Genomic DNA, 27,355 nt, shown 5'->3' with positions numbered 1-27,355 from the left:
CTGTAATCCAGTAGCGTGGCTTTGGGAATGGCCTCACAGGGCAGCGAAGCATTCTGGGAATTGTAGTCTTTTATCCCCATGAGACAAAAATACATTTTCTGTCTTTTCTCAGTCTAGAAGGGACCAAATTCAAAAATAATTTCACATTTCTACTACATTAATGACCCAGTTTAAATACAGATTCATCTTTCCAGCGCTGAAGTACCCCTTTAAACTTGTAGCAGATAAACATGATTATTATTATTTTATTATTATTATAAATAGTAGTGGTAGTAGTAGTACATTTGAGACACATAGCCCCCCCCCCCCACACACACACACAAACATGGACTATATGAAACCCAAAGTAAGAAATAATTGTTTATTTTTTAAATATTATTTATATTTCGCTACATGGTCTATTGGTGAAACATTTGTATGGACATGTCAAGTAATTTTTTTATACTTATTTCAAATTAAGTGCCAATGATATTCAAGTTTCTGGTGACATCTGCTAAGGGTTTGGACGAACTGCAGCATAGTTTTTAAGAATTTGAGAGAAGCGAATGATTTTGACTTCTCCTGGTTTCGATTTTTTGTCATCCCACAGATATTCGGGTGAAAGCACTTTACTGGGTTTGTTATAAAGAAAGTACTTGTTCAAATGAGACTCCTCCTGCCATACTGCCTCAATGGATTTAGATTTATCAATGTCCAGCTGCTCCCGGCAGGTTTTAGCAAGCTGATGTACGTCTTTTAATAAACCACCGATCACAGCCCCACCATAATAATAATCACCCTCAGCATGAGGAATGAATGCTTGAGACTCTGGCCTGCGTTCATATGTGAAATGTTCACGAGGGGAACCATAAAACCATGGATGTATCACACCTACCAGACGACCCAAAGACTCCACCCCCCAGCGACCATAGAACTTTGAATCCACATCTAGGCTGAAAACATAGTCAGCTTCATTGACCAATCGACTCTCAATCAGTTTCTCCAGTCTTGCCATCCTGCTCAAACTGATATCCTGCCATCTGTTAGAACTAGAGACTTTCAACACCGTCAGATTATGTTTTTCACCCAGTTTCACTGCAGGAACCTGTTCTGGTTGATCAGTGAACACATAATAATGCACACGAAATCCAACAAAGTAATACTGCTCCGCAGACTCCAGGAACTCTTTAAGAAACTGTGTATACCTGAAAAATAATAATAATAAAAAAGCAATTAAATTCCACCAACACAATAACTGAAAGAAGAGACAAACTATGGTTCAGAAATTCACTATGGGCATGGGATAACCATTTACTTTCCCAATAAAAGCAGATACATAAAATTTGATACCATGACATTATGGTCACTGAGGTAAGTTCCCAGATATGGATAATTAAAATAAATAATTTGACTTTTACTGTTTTAATTTTAGGAGATTTTTACTTTAATTTTAATTGAATATTTATACTTTTACTTAATTACATGGGGGGGTGGGGGAACTACTTTTTGCTTCTTACAATTTTATTTTAACTTAAAAAGTACCCAGTCATTACATTTTGCAGTTTGATGCTTATTGACATTTAATTTCACCTCTTGTTGAAAGAAGCATTTATTTTAAAGTTTGGAAGGGCTCAGCTTTTTTTGTCGCATTGTACAGTGGCAGTGTAGCGCCCTGCATGACATAAGCAAATGCATATAGGTCCCTGTGGCCACCAGTCACAATGTTTAGATCATTGTATATTGCTCTAAATTGTAAATTGTTTTCCCAAGGATTTCTGAGCATCAAGCTCAAATTGGAAACTCAACTGATAAGAACGTGAATATACTTCCCTTTTTACGTTCCTTTCTGCCTCGCACAGATGCGCGCGCAAGCATTTCAGATTACTCATTTGGCAGTGAGCGCGTAAAGACAGGATAGCGCTTTTTTTTCCTAGCGCTCAATTCGCTGTTGCACTTGAATAAACACCTCTTGTTAAAAGTATCGGGGTCCAGCTTGGCCACCTCTTGATATGAATGAAATAATGAAACTTGTTTCATGTGTGTGGGAGATAGATCACACACACACACACACACACACACACACACACACACACACACACACACACACACACACACACACACACACACACACACACACACAGTGTTTCCATGTTTTCTGGGGACTTTCCATAGGCGTAATGGATTTCATACTGTACACACAGGCTACATGTTTTGTTTTTTGTCATGTTGGTACTGTTTGGAGCAGGTCTTAATTATTTTGCTACTGTACTTTCTGGACTGGACTTTTTTTTTTCTTTTAAGTTGAGTTGTGTATGCATATCATACACATACACTTACATATACAAACACACACACACACACACTCTCGACACCAGGGGCCTATTGCACAATACTAGGATAAGGGATTATGCCGGGATATTTTGGTGATCCTGGCTCAATTTATCTGCTTATATACAGTTATCTTTCTTTATCATTATAGTTCTTGGTATGAGTTTGCCTTCAGAGTATGTTAACATGACAGCTGTGTACTAATTTTTGCATAAAAATGACAATCACCAAAATATCCCGGCTTAATCCCTTATCCTAGTTTTGTGCAATAGGCCCCTGGCTTTGTTAATATTATGGATCACTTTTTTTTTTGCCGAATTGATTTTTTTTGACAGTTTTTGAATAACTAAAAAAAATGTCTATATGCTTGACTTTTATTGATCACTGAAATAGCATTGATTGGAATGAAGTGGGTTCAATATAAAATTAATTAAATAAGTATCTTAGATGTAGTAAACTACTTTTTTTTCCAAGTTGCTGTAGCTTAGCTTGCTACATTTCCGGGGGGGTGGGGGGGTGTAGCTTTAGTGTAGTGAAGCTTAATTTAATGTAGAGTAACTGGTAGCTTAGCTCACTACATTTTCCAAGTAGCTTGCCCAACACTGGATTCAGCTAATAGATATATGATCCAGAATCATTCGGAGGCTGAAATAAATTGAACAGGAGAAACAGCAACAGCAGGACCGTCCGTCTCTGTGGTATGTACTGTATTTAGTGGCCTGTCAACATTTGTGTGTGTTTACTCGCAGTTTATGAGGACATGATTCGGTTTATGGACTATTGTATGCGACTAAACCTTAGCAGTAGCAAGCAAAACGGTTTTTCACGTCAGACTACTGTAACGCTATACATAGAACAACAATGGCGTAACCATTAGCGCATTTGAATGGCGAAGCACGCGATCGTGTCTTTTACTGATGTTTACTCACGCGACAATAGCCAACAGCATAGACATTTGAAGCAGTTTTAACCGAACCTTTATTGCTGGGACCGCTCCGTCAAAAACACACTTCTTTGGTATGATTTGGTGAAGTCATGTGACAGCAGTGACCGTGGAGATCCACTTTGCGACGCGCCTGAAGCTTGTAAAGCTTCCCGTCATTTCTGCATTCAAATCGGTTCAAATGCAGCGCTGCCTTCCCGGAATGCTGGGCTGAAGCGTTGAAGTCACTTGATGTCACCCATATGAATAAAGTGAAGCGTGGCACGTCATAAGTGTTCACGGAGGAGTGGATCTGCAGCTGAGCGAGTGTTTATGGGCGTGCATTTCCTCTCTCGCTCTAGTCACGTGCGTGCGCACCCTACCGGGAGAAGAGCCCGTACGGCCCACACAAGGACCTTCCGCTCTATCGATGTCAAGCCGACCCCCTCTCCGAAACCGGAAGGAGTATAGGGCCCTATAATTTCCGTGATCACGGAATCGCGGACGGAATCGCGGAATTGGCATATTAACGCGGAATCTGCATATAAACGCTGGTGTTATCTGGTGTTAACGCAGATTTCCCCGGAATTGTACATATTTGTAATGAAATTCTGTGTCGTGTGGGTGGAGAACGTATGTCTGAGGAAAGTGCAGACCGAGGGAAGCAAATCTTCGCGACACAACCCCTCCCGTCATTTCAGCTCGCCCTTCAAAACAATGAAAGTATGGTGAAGTTGGTCTTCACGGCTCTGCTTTCGGCAGCGGAAAAGTTAAGAAACTCGATGCTAACGGCGGTTTCACACTGCATGCGCAGGCAGCGCAGAAGCTTTGCGTATGGAGTGCGGGAGGCGCGCGCTCGTTGTGCTCAGGCAGCATTGGTCGCGCGTGCAGCTGAACCGCGGCTCGTGTATTGCACAGACAGACAAATATTGTCCATTCTCTCAGATATTCCGGTGTTCTGCTCGACCCCTGTCATCTCGTGCTTTGATTCATAATGGGCACATTATGCAGCAATGCATATCTGCTGCAAATGGAGAGACGGTGTTAACATTAAGTGACATGGCATCTGACGCACAGGAGCCAATGGCACATGTCGCGACACACGCAGTGGCACTTCCGGTTCTCATTGGCATATGTCAGTGGATAGTGACATGTGTCGCGACACACGCAGTGGCACTTCCGGTTCTCATTGGCATATGTCAGTGGATAGTGACATGTGTCACTGACACTGTCACGAAACGCTGACACTGGCAGTGACACTGAGTCGCGGAACATGTCGCTGTATGTGACACTGACTGGCAGATGAGCTGAACAACTATACTCACGTAATTGTGGCACAAAAGCCAAAATAAATATCCTATTTTCGTGACTTTTTTCCCCTCTTAAATAAATGTTAATTTAACTTGTTAAATTTAGTAATATGTGTTAGTTTGTGACAAGCAGTATCTGAGTGGCATGTGCCACTGAATGATTTATGCAATGCCAATATAATTAGTTGTGAAATATTAAAGCCATGACTGAGTAGGCCTGAGTATGCAAAAAATAAATTTGATAAAGTATTTACAAATTTGCCTTAACATATCAGACTCTGATACTATCAGATACTGTTTTTGCTACCGTCAAACTTGCAAACAAAATGTCAAATACACCACCCGTTGATGTTCCTCAACTCTTTGCGCTGGCTATACTGACACCTAGAGGAGAGCGTGCAGCATGATGCAAAATTAAAGGTTTACTACAGTAACGGATGCGACTGTTAATGCGATATTTGTAGTGACTTATGTTTGTAGGTGTTTTCTAGGACGTGCAGTTTGCGTGATCAACAACATTGGCACCAATATTGGCATTGCATAAATCATTCAGTGGCACATGCCACTCAGATACTGCTTGTCACAAACTAACACAAATTACAAAATGTAACAAGTTAGATTAACATTTATTTAAGAGGGGAAAAAAGTCACGAAAATAGGATATTTATTTTGGCTTTTGTGCCACAATTACGTGAGTATAGTTGTTCAGCTCATCTGCCAGTGAGTGTCACATACAGCGACATGTTCCGCGACTCAGTGTCACTGCCAGTGTCAGCGTTTCGTGACAGTGTCAGTGACACATGTCACTATCCACTGACATATGCCAATGAGAACCGGAAGTGCCACTGCGTGTGTCGCGACATGTGCCATTGGCTCCTGTGCGTCAGATGCCATGTCACTTAATGTTAATACTGCTACTGTGCAAATGCGACCTGTTTCCCCTCTGTTAGTCTGTTCCAAACATATGCATTTAACATGTTGTATATGGGTAGTTTACATGATAAAAGTAACCTTAAAGTTAAGATAAGCATCTAGTTTTAATCATTTAAAGGGGCCTTTGAAGTTGGGGGAAAAAACTTCTGGCAGTGTTGTGTTTTCGTGTATTTTTATTTTTCACAGCTCTGGATATCATAATGGTGATTGTTAAACACACAGAACAATTCACTACATGACTTCATGGTGAAATGTGTTATTTTTAAATGTTAATTTTCCGCTTTAAATGTTTTACTTTATAGTACTGTATGTAAAAGATAATTCTTATGATGTCACCATATGACATCCGGCGCTGTGAAAAAAAAAAAAAGTTCTACATTACGTCACTGCCATAAGTTTTTGCCTGAACTACAAAACTAATTTTAAATAATGTATGCCAGTTTTGCTTAAATAAAATATGAATTAAATTATGTATATATTATAACTATATGCTGGCATAAAAACAGAAACAATAAACAAAAGCATGTGGTGTCACAGGCAGTGTTCTTCAGAGTGCACCTGGAAAGATGGACGACACTCGTCTCATCGTGGAGGTTGAGAAGCACACAGTTCTCTATGATCCACACAATTTGCTTTATAAAGACTTGCAAGTGAATGAAAAAGCATGGGAGGAAGTTGGTGAGCGTGAGCGCCTCTTGGTGCTGATGGTAAGTCATTTTAAAGTGTTCTTGACAATCTTTTGTTGTCTCACGAACGAACAACTAAATATAGGTAAAAAGAATATTAATATAGCTCACATACAGTATAGACATGTAGATAGACTATGATGTGCGTTATTTTGTCAACTTTTAGATAATTTGCTAATTTAGCCTACAATATATCATTAAGAAGTTTCCTCTTAGTTATTGCAGTCATTTATGAATTATCTTTAAGAGGTTTATGATGGGTAATGCATGTAAATTTAATGCCTATCCAATTTTCAAGACAAGTTTCTCTTTTTTGCAGTGTGCTTTTCATGGACATATAGTGCGATGGCCTTTCTTCTATTGTAAGGGAAGATCATAATAAAAATATTAAGAGGTATTGTGAACTTACAAATACACTTCCAGATACACACACACACTGGAACTTGGAACTGCATATAAGGTAATTAGCCTTTATATTCTTCCACCCATACAGGACTGCCCTGTTGAGATCGGAATAGCTATTTTAATAAAGTATTTTAATCTGTAACCTTTTGATATTTTGCTAATATATTGATCATTGTGTAACCAGTATTGTTATCTTTTGTTTAAATACATTTTTATTTTTATAAATACAAAGTACTGTTCAGTTTTTTACTTCAGCTTATAAAGACAGTTCTGTAAGAATAGAAAGAGCATCATCGTGCATCTTACAAGGCCAAGGTCAACTAACCTACCGGAAGAGAATCTGCTGGAAGGGTAAGCATGAATCCATTCAAAGGGTTTTTGACTGATTATTGATTTTTGTATTGTTCATTAAAGGATAGAAGGTCATTCACCTAGATCACTGGTATAACTTAAACAAGCTAGTGTAGGTTAAGACCTAATTCTGACCTGACAGCACAAGGCTTCTTAGTTGCAATTATCTATATTGTATTCTAAGGGTTAATCAGGAGTTAAGGTAAATACCAGATCTCACCACATGGGGGCTCGTCCGGGATTGCGCAATTTGATATTGCCCAATCTTAAAGAATCCGAGTGAACAATTAAAAGCAAAATCAATAAAGCATTCTTTACATGCTCCAACAGAGTCTCTATAGCACAGGGAGGAAATTTCACTGAGAAGGTGACTTCCTCATTTAACATTAGAATTCTATCTCGGGACGCCTGAGAAAAAAGATTTATCTTGTTAATAACTGGTAATAAAATCTTGAGGACAGCACTGTGGGACCAGAGAGTACCCAACAAGAAACCTCAATGAAGAGATAATTACCAAGATACACAATTATGGAAAAGATAACTAAAATCGTTTTGCTCCCACAAGAGGAACTGAAAAAAACGACTAAAACATGCAGGTCAGGGGGGAAATGAGGAAATACTAACCACCTTAATATCGTTATACTTTGTACACCACTAACATCAAAGGATTAAGAAAATTAGTCCAGATCGTTGGGGAGATAAGTAAAAGTAAAACAGTTACGCCACCGTTCCAATTGTTAGAGGAATTAACATACGAATAACTAAAAAACAGTGTTTTTCATTAGGAAGCGCTGGTTGAGTCTGAGTCACTATGCCCTTCAGAGAAGACTGACAAGGATGGGGCATTTGGGTGTGACTATGGCCAAAATGACAGAGAATATAAAATAGCACCTATAAATACATGAACTATTCCTAAACCTAAGGATTTCATCACCGGATTCGGTCCTCTGATGGCAGAGGGAGGGTTGAGGATCATGGGAAGTAGGAAATGCCTTTAGGTGATATCCGACCTCCACTGAAAATAAAACATAAAGATAGGTTCAGAGTACAAGTGGAGGAAGAATATGACAAAAGATCAAATTCCGAATATACTGAAGATGAGGAAATAATTTGTAGGAAGAGGATTAATTATAAGAAATCTATGAACCAATATAGTGTCCTAATTATTAGAAGAAACGGAAGATAGAGACTTTTATACAAATTATAAAGGTATTAGATTAATTTTGGACACAGGAGCAGATATTACATCTCTAACAGAAAGTATTACTGTATCAAGAGGTATTTTTGGGAAGGACTACACTGCATAATAGACAGCTCCAATTTCTTCAGAGTCTAAGTGATGCTATTTTAATTAAAGAAATGACAGAAAAAGTTCCTGAAAACATAACAATAAACTGGCTTAAAACAGTCGACCTGGGGAAATAAATAAATAGAGTTGTAAATGAAACTCTATTACCAAAAACAGAGTTAAGAAAACTACTGGAGAAATATAAAAGTAACTGCGCAGAAAGCAAAAATTATTGTGGGAGATAGTCAGATAAATATGAATAAACTATAGTAGGCGGAATACCCGCACCAAAAAGACAATACCCACTAAATAAGGCCGCTTATGCAGAGATAAAAGAGACCATAGAGGAATTAACTAGAAAAGGAGTTATAAGTGTACAGAAAAATTGTTCTACAAACAGGCCGTGAAAAAGCAGGATGGGAGTTTCCGCCTAGTTACAAATTTTAAAGCTTTAAATAAAGTAACAGTGCCAGACACAAGATATCTAATTGACGCAAGAGATGCAACAAATTGCTTAAATGATGGAAAGATATTGTCCAAAATCAACTTGGCCAATGGGTTCTGGTCGGTTCCTTTAGCTAAAGAAAGCCGAGCGCATACAGCCTTCACTTTTGAAGGTAAATAATTAATTTTTAATGTATTACCAAAAGGCCTCTGTAACGTGCCAAATGCATTCCAAGCAATAATATTGGAAATCCTGGAAGGATTACCAGTAACAGTCTATATCGATGATGTGTTAATAGCCACAAAAACAGTGGAAGAGCACATGAAAATATTGACCGAAACAATAGGGAGACTAGCGGACGCAGGCTTTCTGTTGAACTTGAGGAAGCTCGAGTTGGGAAAAGAAAAGGTTGATTTCCTAGGATTTGAAATCTCAGTAACTGATAGAGAAATAGCAAAATCAACCCAGGAGAAGTTGCTGGAATTAAAAAAGATAGAGATCAAAAATGTAAAACAATTACAAAGTCTATTGGGAAGATTACATTTTGTACGGGATTTAATTCAAGGATATAGCGCATAGGCTAAAATGGTAAATAAAGCTACGGCTGGCGATAGCTTTAAATGGGATGAGAACCTAGAAAAGATTAAATGTGACAATTGACATGGCATTAAGCTCAGGGCGATTTGTTAGAAGAAATCCTGACAAAAACCTTGTAGTCAAAATTGATAATACGTCTGATGACATGGAAGTCGTATTATATAATGAAGGTGATTCAAAGTCACCAGTGATGTTTATTTTCGTATGAAAAACCAGCAAACCAGAAAAAGCAAGAAAACATCATCAATAGATATCCTTGCCACAATAGCGAAAAATCTACTAACTATAAAATCAATAGCTGCGGAAAGATTGATATTGTTAGTAGCTAAGGGTGAGGGTATCGATTTATTGGTGAGAGAAGCTAAAAACCTGGTGAATGAACAAAAAATGGTTCATGCCTTTACCTGGGCAAAATGGAAGAAATTGATAGCCTATATGATAAACAAATATAATTTAGAAACGAAAAAACTCCAAGAAAAGAAAAGCAAACCCTCATAAATCCAAAGCAGATATGCTATTTTACGAATGGTAGTTCAGAAAAAAATCAGGTTGGGTAGGGGTTTTTAGTTAAGCGGAACGGTAACATTATTCACAGGGAGAAGGATAGATTAGAGGATTGAAAGAGTGCCCAGAAGGCTGAGGTGACTGCTGTGGATAGGGCGATTCCACACATGAAAAACAACAATCATAGAGATTGTATATTAGTGACTGATAGTGAATATGTATACTTAGGCATTGTAGAAAACCTAGATACATGGGAACAGAATGATTTCCATAATGCTAAAGGAAAGCCATTAGCACAGAAAGAATTATGGAAGCATATAGAGACAAATGAAACCAAGAGTATTGCATTAGTCAAGCCACACAGTGCAAAAAACGGAAGCAGCAAAGGGGAACAAAGAAATTGATGAATACATACGTGTACATGTGGTTATGAAAAAAAGTGAGGGGACCCTATAGCAAGATTTACATGATAAACTTAAACCATCCTTGGACAACATATTTTGCAACAAATATTGTCACCAGATGGGCTTGATTGTGCCAAATCTAAAAACAAACTATCAGAAGATTAAACTTAAGTGACCTGATTGTAGGAAGGCAATGACAGATGTGGAGAAGGCCATTTAAAGTAAAGGCAGTAAAAAGAAGCGTAAAGCTAGATCTGCAGGAAAAAAGGTTAGATGGGTTAGAAGGTTAGAAAAAGAGCTCAGGGCTCGATACTGTAGTCAGGTCAGCCCGTAATGCTGGAAGTTTTAACCAATGCAGCATTATTTAACCTTGATAAGTCAGGTATACATCTCATTCTTTACTTTAGAGTATTTGATGTGAAGTATGCCTTTGAATTGATTATGTAATTGGCATTATACATTTACCTGACTGTTAATACGTTGTTATACTTTGATTGATTCTGACTTGCTCTGGAATTATTCAGGTTACGAACGGACATAATTTCAACAAAGGGTTAAACGGAATAATTAAATGTGTATGTAAACTATTAAATATAAATGACCAAATAACCAATTGGCATTCTAACCTAAATTCTAAATTATGATGAAATGGAGTCAGATTAAGAAGAATTGGAATAAAATCCTTTATGCCCAACCAGGGGCGTAGCCATCTTTTCAGAAGTGAGGGGGACAGAATTTTTTTTTTTTTTGGACCAATATCATTTATTGCATCTCTTGCTTTTAATTGGGCAAGATATCAAATACACTGCTGAACAATAACCACTAATTAATATCTATAATATTATTCTCCTATTTTTTGTGCCAATTTTATGATTGGTTTATATACTACAAACACTTGTGCATTAAGACTCCATAGATTTTGTGCAATGTAAAAAAAAATATAGATATATTCTGATGTAAACCAGCTGTTCTCTATGTGAAGATATAGAAAAGTTTAATTTATTCCTGTGATCAAATCTGAATTTATCATCATTACTTCAGTCTTCAGTGTCACATGATCCTTCACTAATCATTCTCAAATGAGGATCTGATGATCAACACACATTTATGATTATTATCAGGTGTGCTGCTCATAGTGCTGCTTAATTTTTGTGGAAACCATCTAAACATTTGTGGTAAAATTAAAAAAGAGAGAAATTAATACTTTTGTTGATCAGACATGCAGTAAATTGATCACAAGTGATATTTTTAATATTACAAAAGATAATAATTTATTTAATGAATGCAAATAAATGCTGTCCATTGAACTTTCTATTCATTAAAGAATACTGAAAAATAACATGTAGGCTATCATGGTTTCCACAACATTTTAAAGCAGCACAACTGTTTTCAACACAGATAATAATCATAAATGTTTCTTGATTATAAAATCATCATATGAGAGTGATTAGTGAAGGATCATGTGGCACTGAAGACTGGAGTAATGATGATAAATTCAGCTTTGATCACAGGAATAAATTACTATATTCACATAGGAAAAAAGCTGTTTTAATTTGTAATAATATTTCAAAATATTACTGTTTGAACTATTTTTGATTACATAAATGCAGCCTTGAGCAGAAGATACTAAACCTTAAAAGCTGCATTATTCATATGATAGCCTATACTTTATTGTCAATAAATAGCCTTGAGATGACTTGAAAAACACACATAAAGCATATATTGTCGCAATCGTCTGATTGTCGTCGTCACGTTTCATTCATTACTCATAACGATTGTTTTCCTTCAGCTGCAGCTCCAGCGTGACTGGATATTACCTCTACGAATCCGCTTTTGACATTCTGTGAGAGCGCCCTCATATTTAGACGCGAATAAAATGACAGGTCATGCATAGAAAATTTTTTGTCTCTGAATTTAAATCTTGATGTATTCACATTGGTTTCAATGTAAATACACTTGCCCGTGACCTCAAGAAGCGCGCAATCAACCCAGATTAAAGAAATCTGTTTTTAGCGTCCCTGTTACCTTGCCCGCCCCCGCGCAGGGTAACGCCGGTTCGGATCCCGCTCGGAGCGGGTCGACTAGGATCGGTGAGACCCAGTAAAAGTGCGGGGGACGAAAATACATTTTATTAAAAGTGAGGGGGACACGTCCCCCGCGTCCCCCGCGTAATCTACGCCCATGCGCCCAACTGAAAACATAGAACGAGTAGCGAACCTTCACTCGCCGATCGTTAGCCTTCATTGGGACGATTTGGGCGGCCTTACAGATATTGGAGTAATAAATATTATTTACCTATGATGGAGCCAAATAGGACAAGAAAAACAAGGTAGCGAGACAGGCTGGGATGATATCAGTACAATCACGCCAGGGGCTCTTTTGATGATGATAGCGAAAAATCAAATAATGAAGAAATGTGCATTTTCTTTGTTAATAAAAAGTCAACAAGGACTAGGAGGAATGTTTGATCTAGGCGATGACTACCTCGACGGCCTTTCAATGGGTCCTAGTTTCTTATTTTTTGCTGATTTTTCATCTCAATTGGTAAGGCCATATGGAGGAAATTTGTTTACCATATAGTGGAGATTGCAGAAAAAAGCCATTCTGTGGGTGCTCGATAATGTTAAGGAGTTAGCTGTCTCTGTATGGGACTTGTTAATGAAACATTATTGGTACTACATTAAGATAGCTGCAATTTGCCTCACTGTTATCTTCACAATAATAGTAAGTGTAATCATGATCATCAAATTTCCAAATTGAGCTTGGTCTGTAGCTTGGTCACTTTCGAAAGTAAATAGATCAGTAAAAGACCTGAAGACACTTCTCTCATCAAGCGAATAAGAATCAGATGAAGAGGCCTGGAACTGTAGTTTCCGCTAAACGAGAGGCCCCAGATATCATATAAGAAGTGACAAGTTCAGGTTTAAAGACCTTACCAAAAAATTGAAGGTGCAAGAAACTCTTGTGTGTCTGTACTAACAAAGTCTTGACTAACCTTACCAACTCCAAATTGCAACAGCAGCCATTACAAAAAACAATGGCTTACAATTACTCACTTGATCTTATTGGCTACGCGGTGCTAACGGGAACATGAATTTAGTGAGTGTAATTTGCATTAATATATGGTTGATTATGTATTGGCTCTCTGAATTTTTTATTTATTTTTATTATCACCACCAACAATTATTCTAAGGTGTTTGAGTCTAGGACTTTTCAACATATTGAACGATTGTTTTTTAGTTCTAATTTTAGTATCTCAGCTGTTGCGTAGTGGTAGATATGTTAAACTATTTGGCCAAATTTGAGGCATTTTTGCAGTAATGATTTTTGCCAATGCCATCTTTGCATACAATTTTACAAAATGCTACATTACCATTAATTGGGTAAAATACGTAGGAATAGTAATTGCTATGACGTATGTATATTTTTATGATCACATTAAGTTATCAGAGAAATTACAAATTAGGACCTCTGGTGAGAAAACTGGCTGTGTTGTATTTTCTAGTGATTGTTATGGCAGCCAGTTCTCATCATATAGAGGAGCTAGAGTTATATATGCTCTCAATAATTGTGGGCGTAAATGACTATAGCAGATTATAAAAGTTTATGGACAAATTTAAATTTTGGTGTTGTTAAGATAACATAAATAGACCACATTGATAGAGATGAAGGATTGAAAAAAAAAAAGAAAAGAAAAAAGATTTTTTGACTTTTTTTTCTCCTCCTCTCATTTTTCTTTTCTCTCTATAATTTAATTATTTAATATTATATTGTTTTATTGGTTTTTACGAAATTACCATAAATTTGTTTCATTTTATATTGGTATAAGTGTAATTACCATAAGCAGCAATAGATGACTTACTGATTTTGAAAATAAGTGATCATTGGTGATTTTAAAATATGATGTCATTTTGATTTTCTTTACAATCAAATTAACTTTTACTAAGAAAAAAACAAACAAAAAAACAAATGACAAAAATAAGAGGATGGAACAACCATATCATTATTTTGATAAAAGATGTATGAGATTGCCTTAAGTTTGTTTATTTTTGTTTGTGTATAATAAACATAGTTAGCAATAGAGGATATGATGATTTTGAAGTAATTTTGATTTATGTTACAATAGAAGGTGAAAAAATAATATTTTTTTTTTGAATATTTTATTTCATTGGTATAATCTTGTGTTATAATAGGTGCCTCTTGAAAAACGAACTGGACGAAAGGGAGGATCAAAACGCAGATTTTGTCATGAATGTTCAAGTTTTTGTTATCCATTGAAAATTGAAGTATATCTACAGGTTGTTTGTGTATATAAAAATCTTTGTGCTGAATGTATCATAGAAAAGGGTTATTACATTGCTGAAAGAAGAAATATTACATTTTACGATGCATTGGGGGATTTTTAGGACCCAGATCGCACTCATTACTTGGATGCCAAGGCATTGAGATTTATCCATGCCATGAAATGGGTAATAGTAAACTTAAATGAGGCAATTGAGCTTCTGATAGGTTACAGAGAACGGATTTCTAAGACAGCGTACAGTGTCGACATTCAGACCTACTGTTGGAAAGGAATGATAGTTCCGGGCTTTTGTACAAGACAGGCACGAAGTAATGGCCAAAATGTCTATGTTTGTGTCCTCGATCCCACAGCCCTGCTTCCAGCGCCTGTCTCTGACCCGCTGGGTGATGAGAATGGTAGACGAGGACTTGATGGAGAATGGTGCCGAGTTGGCTTTATCTCCTCAGGTGCTGATGGGAATGGACAGAGCCCCGAGAACCAAGAGCTCATTCCGTTGGATGCCCGTGTGCAGGGCATGGTATCAGGAGACGGCAAAGAATCTGTTGGCACAGTACTGGAATCTTGTGATCGGGTTCTTCTGTAAAGAGAGTGGTACTAGGTATCGATTTCATGAGTGTTGTCTGGATTATATAATTCCGACTGTATATGTTGTTAACATTAAAATGGATATGTTGGATGTAATATACCCTAGAAATGAATATGACAATAAGGGAAATGAAAGTGTTTTTTTCAGTTCAAGAGGGGTTGTAAGGGAAGATAATAATATAAATATTAAGAGGTATTGTGAACTTACAAATACACTTCCAGATACACACACACACACACACACACACACACACACACACACACACACACACACACACACACACACACACACACACCTAAGACCTAATTCTGACCTGACAGCAAAAGGCAACTCAGTTGCAATTATCTATATTGTATTCTAAGGGTTTATCAGGAGTTGAGGTAAATACCAGATCTCACCACACTATCAAAAACTCGAACTAAACGAAATAAAAAACATCAGAAACAATTGTTATATAAACTATTTTTTAAAATAAAACTAGCTTCATGATAAATCTTTGCTTTATTTCCATTTCAAATACATTAAAGAGAAATGCAACTACCCAATATAGAGTACTCTGTACACAACCCGCAGTTCAACTGCGCGCGACAAACGCTGCCTGTGTGTAAGCAAAAAGTGTGCGCGCTGCTACTGCTTTACACACACGCTGCTTCGGCGCTGCCTACTCCCTGCTTACGCGTGCAGTGTGAAGCCGCCGTGAGAGGCAGCATGGAGTGCCGAAGTCTTGACGTCACTTTGTAGGCCAAAACACGGAAGTGAGTTAGCATTTTAACACTTCCGGTTCCCTCGCTCTAAACTCTATGGGTTTTTTGAATGTGTATTTGCTAAATGGCCTGAAATAAGGTCTCTGGTTAACAAAGCCTCTAAATATTTTCACGTTTTGATCTATGACATAAAACACACTAGTTCTAACCTGCTTGTGATTTTTTTAAACTTTATAGTTTTTTAAAAACGGCGGATGCTAACAAGTTGCTAAAAGGGACTACATCCTTTGGCCGGGACTTTAGACGTCATTGTGATAAACGGGAAATCTCACCAGCCCGCGTTTCATTCACTTTTGAATTCTGTAAGTAAATGTTTAACAAAAATAAAAAACTAGCCGGCGTTTGCACATTCTTAGAAGTTTACCTTTCAGTTAATATACATAAAGTTATATATTTAGTCCTTTCAAATAGTAGTGTTTCCAAATATTGTTGTACACAGAAATCTGTGATATTAAGGTAATCACCAGTTCTTCATTTCTGTGGAGAGATTGTAGTGTTTTGTTTTTTCCCGAGATGGAACCACAAGTCGTCGAATGAAAGCTGCGCTGTTCTACATGTCCAGATTTATAGTGGTTCTCTCCTCAATATATGATCAATCGTCTAAGGAAAATGACATACGATTGTAAATTGATAAGGCTATAGCTTACGTTGTTAGTGCTTCTGAGGTGGTAAAACACTTTTTTTTCTGGCGAATTAGCAAATGGTATGCAAACATACAATCAAACATAATACAGTGAAAGATAATCTTTAAAGTCTATTTGGGGCACGATGATCAGGCATAATAGCCTAATCTTAATCACAAAGAAAATAAGGTTTATATAAACTAACAAAATAATAAAATAATAAATAAAACATTAACAACCGAGAAAACAAATCTCAGAGAGGCACGCATAAACCCAATTAGTTTCTAACATTTTTGGAAAAAACGATTGGGCAATATTTCTCATGAAAAAGTGGATAAGTGTTCATAGACAGCGCAGATCATAATGAGCGAACATGTTTTTTAAATAAAGTTTGAGGAAGCTTGATGATGCCTACCGTTAGCATTTTATATCTGACGGCTTTATTTAGGCTTCAAACGGTATACATTTTGGATTCACTTGTAAAGATTATCGTGATAAACAAAACGTGTAAGGGTCATAACTCTTTGTTGAACACAGATCTTATTTTTTGCGATTGTCCAAAAGTCTATGGGGAAAATGCATAGGCTTTTGATTGAGGGAACCTATACGCCGCTAACTTCCGGGTTGGCCTACAAAGTTACGTCATAACTTTGGCACTCTATTGGTTTACAGCGCGAATGCAGTGAAAACTCACAAAACCAGGCACGGCGCCAGAAGGGGGGTAGGGGGAGGCTTGTCCACGGACCGCATAGTCATCGCTGTTCTGAGCTTGAGACGGACTTGATAATAGGGTGTAATTTTCTCACTCAAACCACTGCCAACTGCTGCAGCTTCAGCTTTTAGAGTGAAACGCTGCACATAACTGCTTGTCTAGGATATGTAATCCTCTGTAATAATTCGTAATAATTGCATATTATCAGCGAAAAGGAGCTAGCAAAAGATCCAGTGTGTATCTGTATTTGCACTCGTCAAATTATTACATTTCCAACGTGTTTTCGCCTCAGTGAGTAATGTAGCCAATCACAGACATGTTTGTGGACTTCTAATTGGCCAATCACAGGTGTTTAATTTGGAATCACTCACAGCTCAAGCGTTTGTCCAGGCGCTGAGTTCAGTTAAACACGCGCAGCAATCCTCTGTAAGTGCAGACATTGTGAAAATAAGAGATTCATTGTATACCAACGTCACTGCGGAACTTCATGAGATTGTCTTAATTGATTGAGTGACAGCTTTTAGTTAATATAAAGTATATTACCATCACTACACGCTTCAAAGCACTGACCCATTCACACATGCGGGATTCACTTTAAAAAATGACATTTGTAGAATGACATTTGTGATGAATGACAGTAATAAACATTCTTGTCAAAATGAGGCTCCTAAAAATGTCAGGAAAACACGATTCCTGGCTGCATATCATTATCCATGGATCACTGAATCTTTGGTAAGTTGTAAGGATCGTTTGCTCTACTCGTGTTTTCCTCCATTAACTCCAGTCACGCAACAGCTCTTCTGCCACTCAGCCTTGAGGGGGCGTGTTACGGCGGGAAAGTGACGCATTCGACGTGAACTCACGCGATAGCGGCGCTCCTCTTCTTCCGGGTCATGTTTTTATTTTATTTATTTTTTATCTTCCGGGTCATGTATCTGAACCATCTGAGGCAGAGCTGCGTCATATTCTTGCGCATGTGTCGAGTTTTGCGTCAATAACTTAGTGGATAAAGTTATTTTGATTTTTGTGCATACAATAACTATTTTCATCGCATTGTAAAATTAATGTACAGCCACTGTAGTGAGATGGACTTTGTATCAATGTTTTTAGTTCCTTTTATGGGTCCTGTGAGTGGAAATATACTGAATGCCAATGGAGGCCTTTCTCAGCCTCGGGTGTCTAACGACATGAGGGTGAGTAATTAATGAAATAATTTTCATTTTTGGGTGTACTAACCCTTTAAAAGTCATCATCTGATTTGTTGAATTCTTCAGGATGTCCGCACTATGCATGTTGCGTTCTTTAACGGTCCGTCTGGAAACAAATACGGTGACCCTAAGCTCACTCGCTGAAAAAAAATGCCATCGTATTTATAACTGTGACAATGAGTGCTTACCAGGATCAACTAAATTAACTTAGTGACTCTATTGTTGCAGTAAACTTGCACTACGTTCCTGAATGAAGAATATAGATGCACGCCGGAGTGTTATTGCAGGGACATCAACATTTTCACGCCCTAAACATGATCAGAGCTATGTACCAATGAAGGTCTGGCTATGTAGAAACGGATAAGCAGCATGCCATATCTTTTTCTTCTTAATTTTTACTGGCAAATTAAGGCAAAGTCACACTAAGAATTAGCCTGACGTGGTCATACTCTAGTCAGAATATGAGTCTGAAACTGCTCCCTTGGGTTGTGATTAAGGGGCGTGTTTCAACCGAACCAGGAAAGACATCAATTGGATTGACCAACAACCTTAGGCAATGTGTCCACCGAAGCGTTTTTAGCTAGACATAAACATGTGATGTGTTTGTCCCGCCCCTCCTCCACTGTGATTGGACAGCTGGGTGAAGAGTGACAGTGATGAGCGCTGCGTTTTACTCAAAGTTGAACATTCTTCAACTCTCGGCGACCAGTTAAAAACGGTGTGCATTCAGCGCTTGAGCGTGAAATACTCGATCAGCGCCTCGTTGCGCTCCAGGCGTTCTAAAAACGCGGCATTGTCATTGAAAACAATTGAAAACGGCAGCCAGCAGCGTGAAAAAACGCTCTGGTGGACACACGCCCTAAGGGGCGCGTTTCAACCGAACCAGAAAAGACATCAAATGGATAGACCTACAACCAATCAGAGGAATGAAGCGACGCATTGTCAAATGTCAACAGAACTCAACTGCACTGTGTTGCCAAGTCCACGTTTTTTTTTTCCGTGGCTTGTTTTCTATGTCTGCGGGTTAAAGCGACTCTTATGTAATATATAGACCCATGAGTGCGAATTTTTAGCAGGCAACCTTGCCAAAATAACACACATTTTACCCCCTAAACACCTTCTTTTTTTTCCGCAGAACCCCCCGAGAAGCTATTGTTTAGGGCTAGTAGTTGGCGGGTTTCGTTGTAAAAACTTGGCAACCCTGTCTGCACGTGCACTGGTATCAGGCGGGAATACATTATCTTTGCCGGTGTTGTAAAAAATTAAATAATTTAATGATACATAGAGTACTTACCCAACATGATCATAATTTTTTTAGAAAAATTGTGAAGGTGAATGCATGTACAAACAGTTGCTGTAATTATCGGGGATAATTACTCCTCTATGGATCGAGGCCAGACCGAACCACCGGACCTACATTTTTTGTGGGCGGGGCTAAGTTTGGCTGGCATCCAGGCTAACTAAGAATGATAACTATGAAGGTAATAATGTTCCTTTTCAGCTTCTTCCCAGATGCAGTGTGAGTTCCCATTCAAAAGGAACCTGATTCCTCGTTCGATTTATTGCATATTTCAAGCAATCATGATACTTTGAAGGACAAATGGATTTGCAGCGATTGCTTTGTTGCATCCGGATAACTTCTACCTATTACGGTGTGACGTGATGCGACATGTCAGCAGTGGTGTCCGGTGTAGACACGGTGTAAGCCTAGCATTTGTCATTGAGCTATAGCCAATACTGTCTTAATTAGCCTGTGTGTAGCACTTTGCCTTTAACAACAAATATTTTAGCAAAATGACATATAAAATGTCTTTGGTTACCTAATGTAACCATCAGCAGTGCTGAACAGGCATTCTTGTAGGAGATAGGATAGAAAGATATGAGAGATATGAACTTACTTTCCAACAGCAAAGACTGCAGTTGCTATGGTGATGTTTTTTTGTCTGTAGATTGAATCAGTCAACGTGGGATCAAAAGTTCCTTCCCATACTATTGGGGCCAACCATGGTGTTAAGGCAACAGGTTTGCCATCTGGGCTGTTTCAAACAAATTTACATAGATATCCATGCCATGGAAATCCAAATGCATAATAATATAAAATAAATATATATATTTATAATGTAAAAATATCTCTTTATGTTCTTACCTCATTACAACGGGCTGTTTGTATAAAAGCCTGTATATATATAAAAAAAAAATCAATTGTGAACATTTGTGATGCTTTGCAATCTCCTTCACTCACAGCTTGTTATTCCTCAGCAAACTTTAGACCGTGTTTTGACTTAGAAAAGTCTGTTTTAGATGATGTGTGTGTAGGAGCCATTTATACTCACTTTTAGACAGGTTAATTTTATTTCCTATTTTAGCCACTAGAGGGAGCATTGCACTAGGTGTGGCACTTCACTGAGAGTTAAGTATATTTACAGGTGTGGTAATTTAGTTAGACAAGGTGTGGATGACGGGGAACACACGGTTCTTACCATAGCCTTGAACACCCTTTCTACGAACAGCACAACAACATATAACGTTTATAGCCACACTGGGTGAAGAACCATTCGATGAAAAAAAATACTATTTTTAATTTTATAATAAATGAGAAAAGAAAGCTAACGTCTGAGCTTGGATTCCTGTTGCTATGAGTTGAGAACACCACGCATCCATGCTGAGGCTTACAGGATAGCCTCAACAACAGTAAGAACCTGTTCCTTTGTTTGGATACACTTCTGAATTGGGCAGGAGCATCATAATCATTTGGATATCGAAAGGAATGTCCGTTGCATTGGATTGCTTGTCTATCATGGAGCCTGGAAGTTTGAATTGAAACACGTTTAAGTCCTCACGTAGAACACAACTGGTGGGTACACTTTTATATTTCTGGCAACGGATTTGGAAAAGGGTGGACTCTTGAAATTGAAATGAAAGACTGTTTCAGTGCTGGTGCTTTGAAAAGGCTGTTACTTAAGGCCGTGTTATGTGTGCTGTTGGTTGCCTCTGTATAAGTAAAGTTAACTGTGCTATTTAATTGAGCGCTTTGAATTTGATACGCTTGATGCACAAAGATGAGTACGGAGGAAGAAAATTTGCCTGATAAGACCAAGACCGCTTCTTTGGCTACAGACAAGAATGATATTCCTGATAAGTCTAGTTCGGTTGTTGACAATTCGGGGAAACGCATGAGAAAATTAACAGCTAAGGGATTTAAAATGCTGTTTGAAAATCAGCAAAAAAATCGTAAATCCCACCTTATGCAAGCTAGTAAAATTAAGCAAAGGATCAATGAGGGTCTCTCTGGGAAAAGGACATCACAAACTGTGTTTGACGTGAAAAAATGTCTAAGTAAATATATCACGTTGTGTAATGATGCTTTGGAAATTCAAATTACTCTGCTGGAAATGCCTATGCCAGACCCTGAATACAATAAGCAACAACATTGGCTAGCACAGAAAACAGAGGAAATTAACAAATTTGAGAATGATGTAAGGAAATGGTTGGCTGACGCTGCTGAAACAAAAGATGATGAGAATCTTGATGTGTTGTCTATAACAAATTTTGGCCGGAAAAAGGCCGGAAGATAGCATATCCAATGTTTCAAGTAAAGGGTCAAACCTTAAAGACCATTCTTCTGTCCATTCAAAGGCTTCCAGTGTTATTTCTGTACGTTTAGAGGTAAAGGCTGAAAGGGCTGCACTTGTACAGTCCGCGGCTGCCTTGAAAAAAATGCATGACATTGAGGTTGAAGAGGAAGCCCTTCAAATGGAAAAGACAAAGTTGAAAACGAAAAAGGAACTGCTAGAGGTTGAGGCTAAGTTGGCTGCTGCTACAGCTAGATTGTCTGTGTTTGAAAATGTTTGTGGTGGTGAAAATGTGTATGAGTGTGAAGAGGATAGCGGAGATACCGCCATGAATGCCTATCTTCATGCTCATTTGAAATCACAAACATCAAATTATTCGAAGACTGCTTCCGTTTTGCAATCTTCTAAAACTGTCTCTTTCCAACAGGACCTTTCTCTGCCATTGGCCGTACGGCCTAAATAAAGGCTGTATATTCCACAAGCCCAGTCTTTGGTAAGGTCTGGTAGCTCTTTGTCTTCAGTGTCATATACACCATCTTCTCACAGGTCTGAGGTACGAGAGAACGCTCATGGAACCAGACTCGCCAACGCTGCACCATCAGGACTTCAGCCGTTGACCTTACAAGGGAGTCAGCCTACCCAAATGCCTGAGTTTGAAGTGCAGGGAAATGGATCCAGACTCACCAGTGCTTTAACAGCAGGATCACAGCCACTGACCCTTACAAGGGAGTACACATATGCAATCACAGTCACAACATTCTCTCGATAATGTTCAACATCCTACTCTACACAACCTTATGCAACAGCAAACTAACATCACTGCTCAGTTGGTTCAGAACCAAGTCTTAGCCTCTCTTCCTCCATGAGCTATTCCAGATTTTGATGGTGATCCACTTAAATATGCTGCCTTTATTAAAGCCTTTGAGCAAGCAATTGAGAAGAGAATTTCAGATAAACAAGATTGTCTCTATTATCTCGAACAACATACCAGAGGGCAGCCAAGAGAACTTGTTCGGAGTTGCTATAATATGGCTCCTGGGCAGGGTTATGAGAGAGCAAAAAATTTATTGAAAGAACACTTTGGAAATGAACTAAAAATTGCTGTAGCTTATATGGAGAAGGCTATGAAGTGGCCAATGATGAGGGTTGATGACATTAATGCTCTGCAGTCCTTTTCAATCTTTTTAAGGGATTGTTGCAATGTTATGGAAGATTTGCAGCATATGGAGGAGATGAACGTGCCATCCAATCTTCGCCTGATAATGATGAAGTTGGCATATAAACTGAGGGAAAAATGGAGGTCTGTCGCCTGGGAGCTGCAGGAGCGCCGTGGTTACAGAGCTATGCTCCCAGATCTTGTGGCCTTCATTGAGCGTCAGGTAAAGATTTTGTCTGATCCTCTCTTTGGTGACCTACAGGGTATTCCATCAGACCCCTCCTCTAAACCCAAGAGTAGATATACTGGAAGAGGCCAAGCTACTGTTGCTGCCATCAATGCAACTTGGTACCAACAGCACAGAAGACCGACTCCACAGAGACATGATGAGGAATCATGCTGTGTATGTAAAAGCCAGCATTCAGTGGAGAAGTGTTCACAGCTTGATGAGATGACACACAGGGAAAAACTGGAGGCTTTGAAAGTAGGCAGAGTGTGTTTCAGCTGTCTGAGGAGAGGTCATATAAGCAGGGAATGTGACAGGCCTTTGACATGTGAAATATGTAAACGTAAACATCCAACTGTCCTACACATAGAATCTAAAGTACAGGAAGTATCAGTCAATAATGCACTTAAGTCATTGGAGATGTGTGGCCATACTGGGGCCGGAAGCGATAAATGTGTTCTCTCTATTGTGCCGGTACAGGTAAAGGCAAAGTCTGGAAGCACGATTGTGAACACCTACGCCTTTCTAGACCCTGGGAGTTTGGCTTCTTTCTGTACCCATCATCTCATGAGAGAATTGAATCTTTCAGGAGTAAAGACTAGCATTCTTCTTCGTACTCTTGGCCAAGAGAGGCCTGTAGACACGGTCTTACTTGGTGGTCTTGAGGTCTCTGGCCTGAATGAGGGAAACTTCCTGGACTTACCTAAAATCTATACTCGGAGGACTTTGCCTGTGAGCAGAAATAACATCCTCACTCAACAGGATATAGAGGGATAGAAATATCTTTAAGGCATTAGAGTTCCCAGTCTTAAGGCAGAGGTGGGATTGCTGATTGGCACCAATGTGCCAAAGCTCATGAAACCATGGGAAATAATAGCCAAGGCAAAGGACCATATGCCGTCAGGACTTTGCTGGGGTGGGTCGTAAATGGTCCTCTGAGAGGTGGTGAGCCATACAAAGACAAGATGGGTTGCCCTGCTGTCACAGCCAATAGGATCTCAGTCGTCAAGCTGCAAGACTTATTAGTTGCTTAATACAATCAGGATTTCAATGAAAAATCGGACAATGTATGCCTTTCCAGAGAAGATCAGCAGTTCATGCAAATAATGGAGTCTTCAATGCAGTTTGATGAAGGACACTACTGCTTTGACTTGCCTTTTAAGGCCGAAAATGTCATCTTGCCAAATAACTACAGCATCGCAAAGCAGTGTCTTTTAGCTCTTCAGAGGAAGTTCAAGAGAAACAAAGATTATCATCAAGAGTACACCGCTTTCCTCTCTGAAGTTATTGAAAAAGGGTTATATTTTGAGCTTGTACCACATCAGCAGCTGAAGTGAGCTGACGGCAAGCTGTTGCAGGGTCCTTACCTCACAAGCACCTTACTCGGTGTACTTACCAGGTTTAGACAGGAACGTGTAGCGCTGATGGCAGACATCCAAGCCATGTTCCATCAGGTGAGGGTGTCTCCGTTTCTGCGCTTTTTGTGGTATCCTGATGGTGATACACGACAAGCTCCTTTGCAATACAGGATGAGAGTTCACCTCTTTGGGGCCATATAATTCGCACAACTGGGCGAAGATGCACTGCAGAGAATTGTGCAAGATTACAGAGACTACTTTGAACCTAGTGTCCTGACCACAGATGCCCTAGGCTCAAGAAAAGATTTCATTTAGATTAGCTCAGCACAAATGACTCCTTTAGTTTTAAATTTGGTAATTGTGGTTAAAGTAAATATTCACAATTATGGGGCTGGTGTGTAGGAGCCATTTATACTCACTTTTAGACAGGTTAATTTTATTTCCTATTTTAGCCACTAGAGGGAGCATTGCACTAGGTGTGGCACTTCACTAAGAGTTGAGTATATTTACAGGTGTGGTAATTTAGTTAGACAAGGTGTGGATGGCGGGAAACACACGGTTCTTACCATAGCCGTGAACACCCTTTCTACCAACAGCACAGCAACATATAACGTTTATAGCCACACTGGGTGAAGAACCATTCGATGGAAAATTACAATTTGTACTTTTATAATAAATGAGAAAAGAAAGCTAACGTCTGAGCTTGGATTCCTGTTGCTATGAGTTGAGAACACCACGCCATCCCGTTTTACACTTACAGTGTAAAACTTACAGGATAGCCTCAACAGTGTGTTACTGTAGACTGAACATAGATCTTAACATCTTAAGCTCTTAATTGACTTTATTATAGCGCATTACACCCAAACTATACCAGCTACCAGTTCTAACAGTATTAGGTTTTACAGTAGGCTATATGCTCTAGCAGGTTTAGCATATCTCCAAATTTGCGCTGCAGAGTTAGCTCCAACAATGATTAAACTCATCTACCTGTGATTTTCTAATGATGAAGACAATGATTAGCCTATTCAGGTGTGTCTGATTAGGGTTAGAGCTAAACTGCTTGAAAGTGGATTGTGTGGGACAGATTTGAGAATCCAGTTATACAGCATACAGTATTAGCACAACATTCAAAAAGTCAAATGCAAAAGCTAAAACAGAATTTAGGAAAAAAATAAACGAGATTCCTTGTCCTCTTTCAATTTAGAAAAGCATTAAGGACAATCTAGATTAATGACCTCAAATCCTAACATTTCCTCTCCAATTCCCATAACCCTATGGGAATTGGGAATTTTGTACTTTTGTTTGTGGGCAGTTCCCTACAGAGTTCAACGACTGCCATTTCATAAAATACAGAAATGTGTGGGTTAATTGTATTGCATTTCCTTGGCTCTGAATAAAGTCCTGCAAAAACTAAACACACAAGTCACAATAAATTAGAGCAACACTTTTGAGGGAAGTGGTGTACTCACCCTTGTGGTGATAGCAACTGAGAGTTTTCCTCGTGGTGTTTAGTTATTCTAAGAAATAGGAGACACAATCAGTTTGTGTTCTATAATATAACTTCTGTCATGTCGGTGTGTTTTAATAGCACATGGATGCAAGTGTTTGCAGGCTTACTGCAATGTATACATCAAATACAGAAAAGTTAATTCATGCATTCATGATCCCAAGGCTTACCAGTCCCTCCAGTTATTCGCAATTCCGTGATCGCTGCATACAACGCAAAATCAACAAAATCCTGCATAATTTACCATTTCACCACAAAATAATCACACTTTTTTTTAAATCACAAAAAATAAATAATATCTAATTGAACTCTTTAATTTATTTAAAGCTGTAATGCATCGTTTTCATGAGGATACGTTGTAGTGCATGCGCATGGTCTGAAAGTGAAAGCGAAGCTTTCTCACCTGCCGTCTAGCATAAGGGCCGTGGACCGGCTGAATTGATTACTCAAGATGGATGAATGACCAAATAAAAGTATGATATGTCCGATAACACTAAAAATAGAGTTAATAAAAGAGTATACCACAAACTCAAATGACTACTGACACGCAGACTGATGTGAGACTGGCTGAGGATTCTGTGCACGTTTGCCCGCTGTCAGAGCTCACGAGTAGGCTATAAAGAAATGCATTCTATGCCCTTGGCTTCATGCCCTTGAACAATCAAAAACAGTCTGTCTAAATGTCCGTCTTGGCGGTTATGTCTTGAGTGAATGAGTTTGGGATGTGTGACAATATTGGTTCCGACTGGCATTACTGTATAAGGTATTTAAAGTGAAAGCAACCTAATATAGCCTAGGCTACTACACCATCAAACAACAACAACTGGAAAAAACAAACAATAGCTTACTTAAACGTAAAGCACTGTTTGTATCTGTATCTTTGTGTTGTATTTATTTGTCCTCCTATCATTTGTTTATTAGTTCTTATTTTATTACTGACCGTTTACTTGATTAATTAATTATTTGAGAACTTTTTACTTATTTTAGGCAATTGCGTATTGCTGTGATTTACTTTTCCCAGTCATATTTCCCACCCTAATTGATCATGTTATTAAAGCTACATAGTACACCCCTGGACTAGCCTTTTTTAGTAAGATACCAAAATAAACAAGATTTTTGTTTTTTGTTTGTTCTATTGTCATGTATGACTTATTATAACATAGTACATAATATGGTAAATGTGGTATC

General features: G+C 38.5%; 1 protein-coding gene across 1 annotated transcript; it reads right to left on the bottom strand.

Annotated features, from left to right (window-relative positions):
* Positions 1-439: 439 nt before the first annotated feature.
* Positions 440-26,297, bottom strand: LOC137071279 (globoside alpha-1,3-N-acetylgalactosaminyltransferase 1-like). The gene is made up of 4 exons (XM_067439126.1): positions 26,130-26,297; positions 20,495-20,524; positions 20,247-20,384; positions 440-1,184 (listed from the first exon to the last, which is right to left on the bottom strand). Exons 2-4 carry the CDS (start codon positions 20,497-20,499, stop codon positions 494-496), a joined length of 834 nt encoding a protein of 277 aa, XP_067295227.1. The 5' UTR covers positions 20,500-20,524; positions 26,130-26,297; the 3' UTR covers positions 440-493.
* Positions 26,298-27,355: the final 1,058 nt, after the last annotated feature.

The sequence above is a fragment of the Pseudorasbora parva genome, chromosome 3 (genome assembly GCF_024679245.1).
Source record: "Pseudorasbora parva isolate DD20220531a chromosome 3, ASM2467924v1, whole genome shotgun sequence".
In the NCBI taxonomy this organism is placed as follows: domain Eukaryota; kingdom Metazoa; phylum Chordata; class Actinopteri; order Cypriniformes; family Gobionidae; genus Pseudorasbora; species Pseudorasbora parva.
This window is presented reverse-complemented; position numbering and strand designations above follow the sequence as displayed.

Excerpts from the sequence above, each read along its gene's own strand:
- LOC137071279 (XM_067439126.1), bottom strand. Across the intron at positions 1,185-20,246 it reads GCAGTCTTTGCTGTTGGAAA|GTATACACAGTTTCTTAAAG; the intron begins GTAAGTTCATAT and ends ATTATTTTTCAG.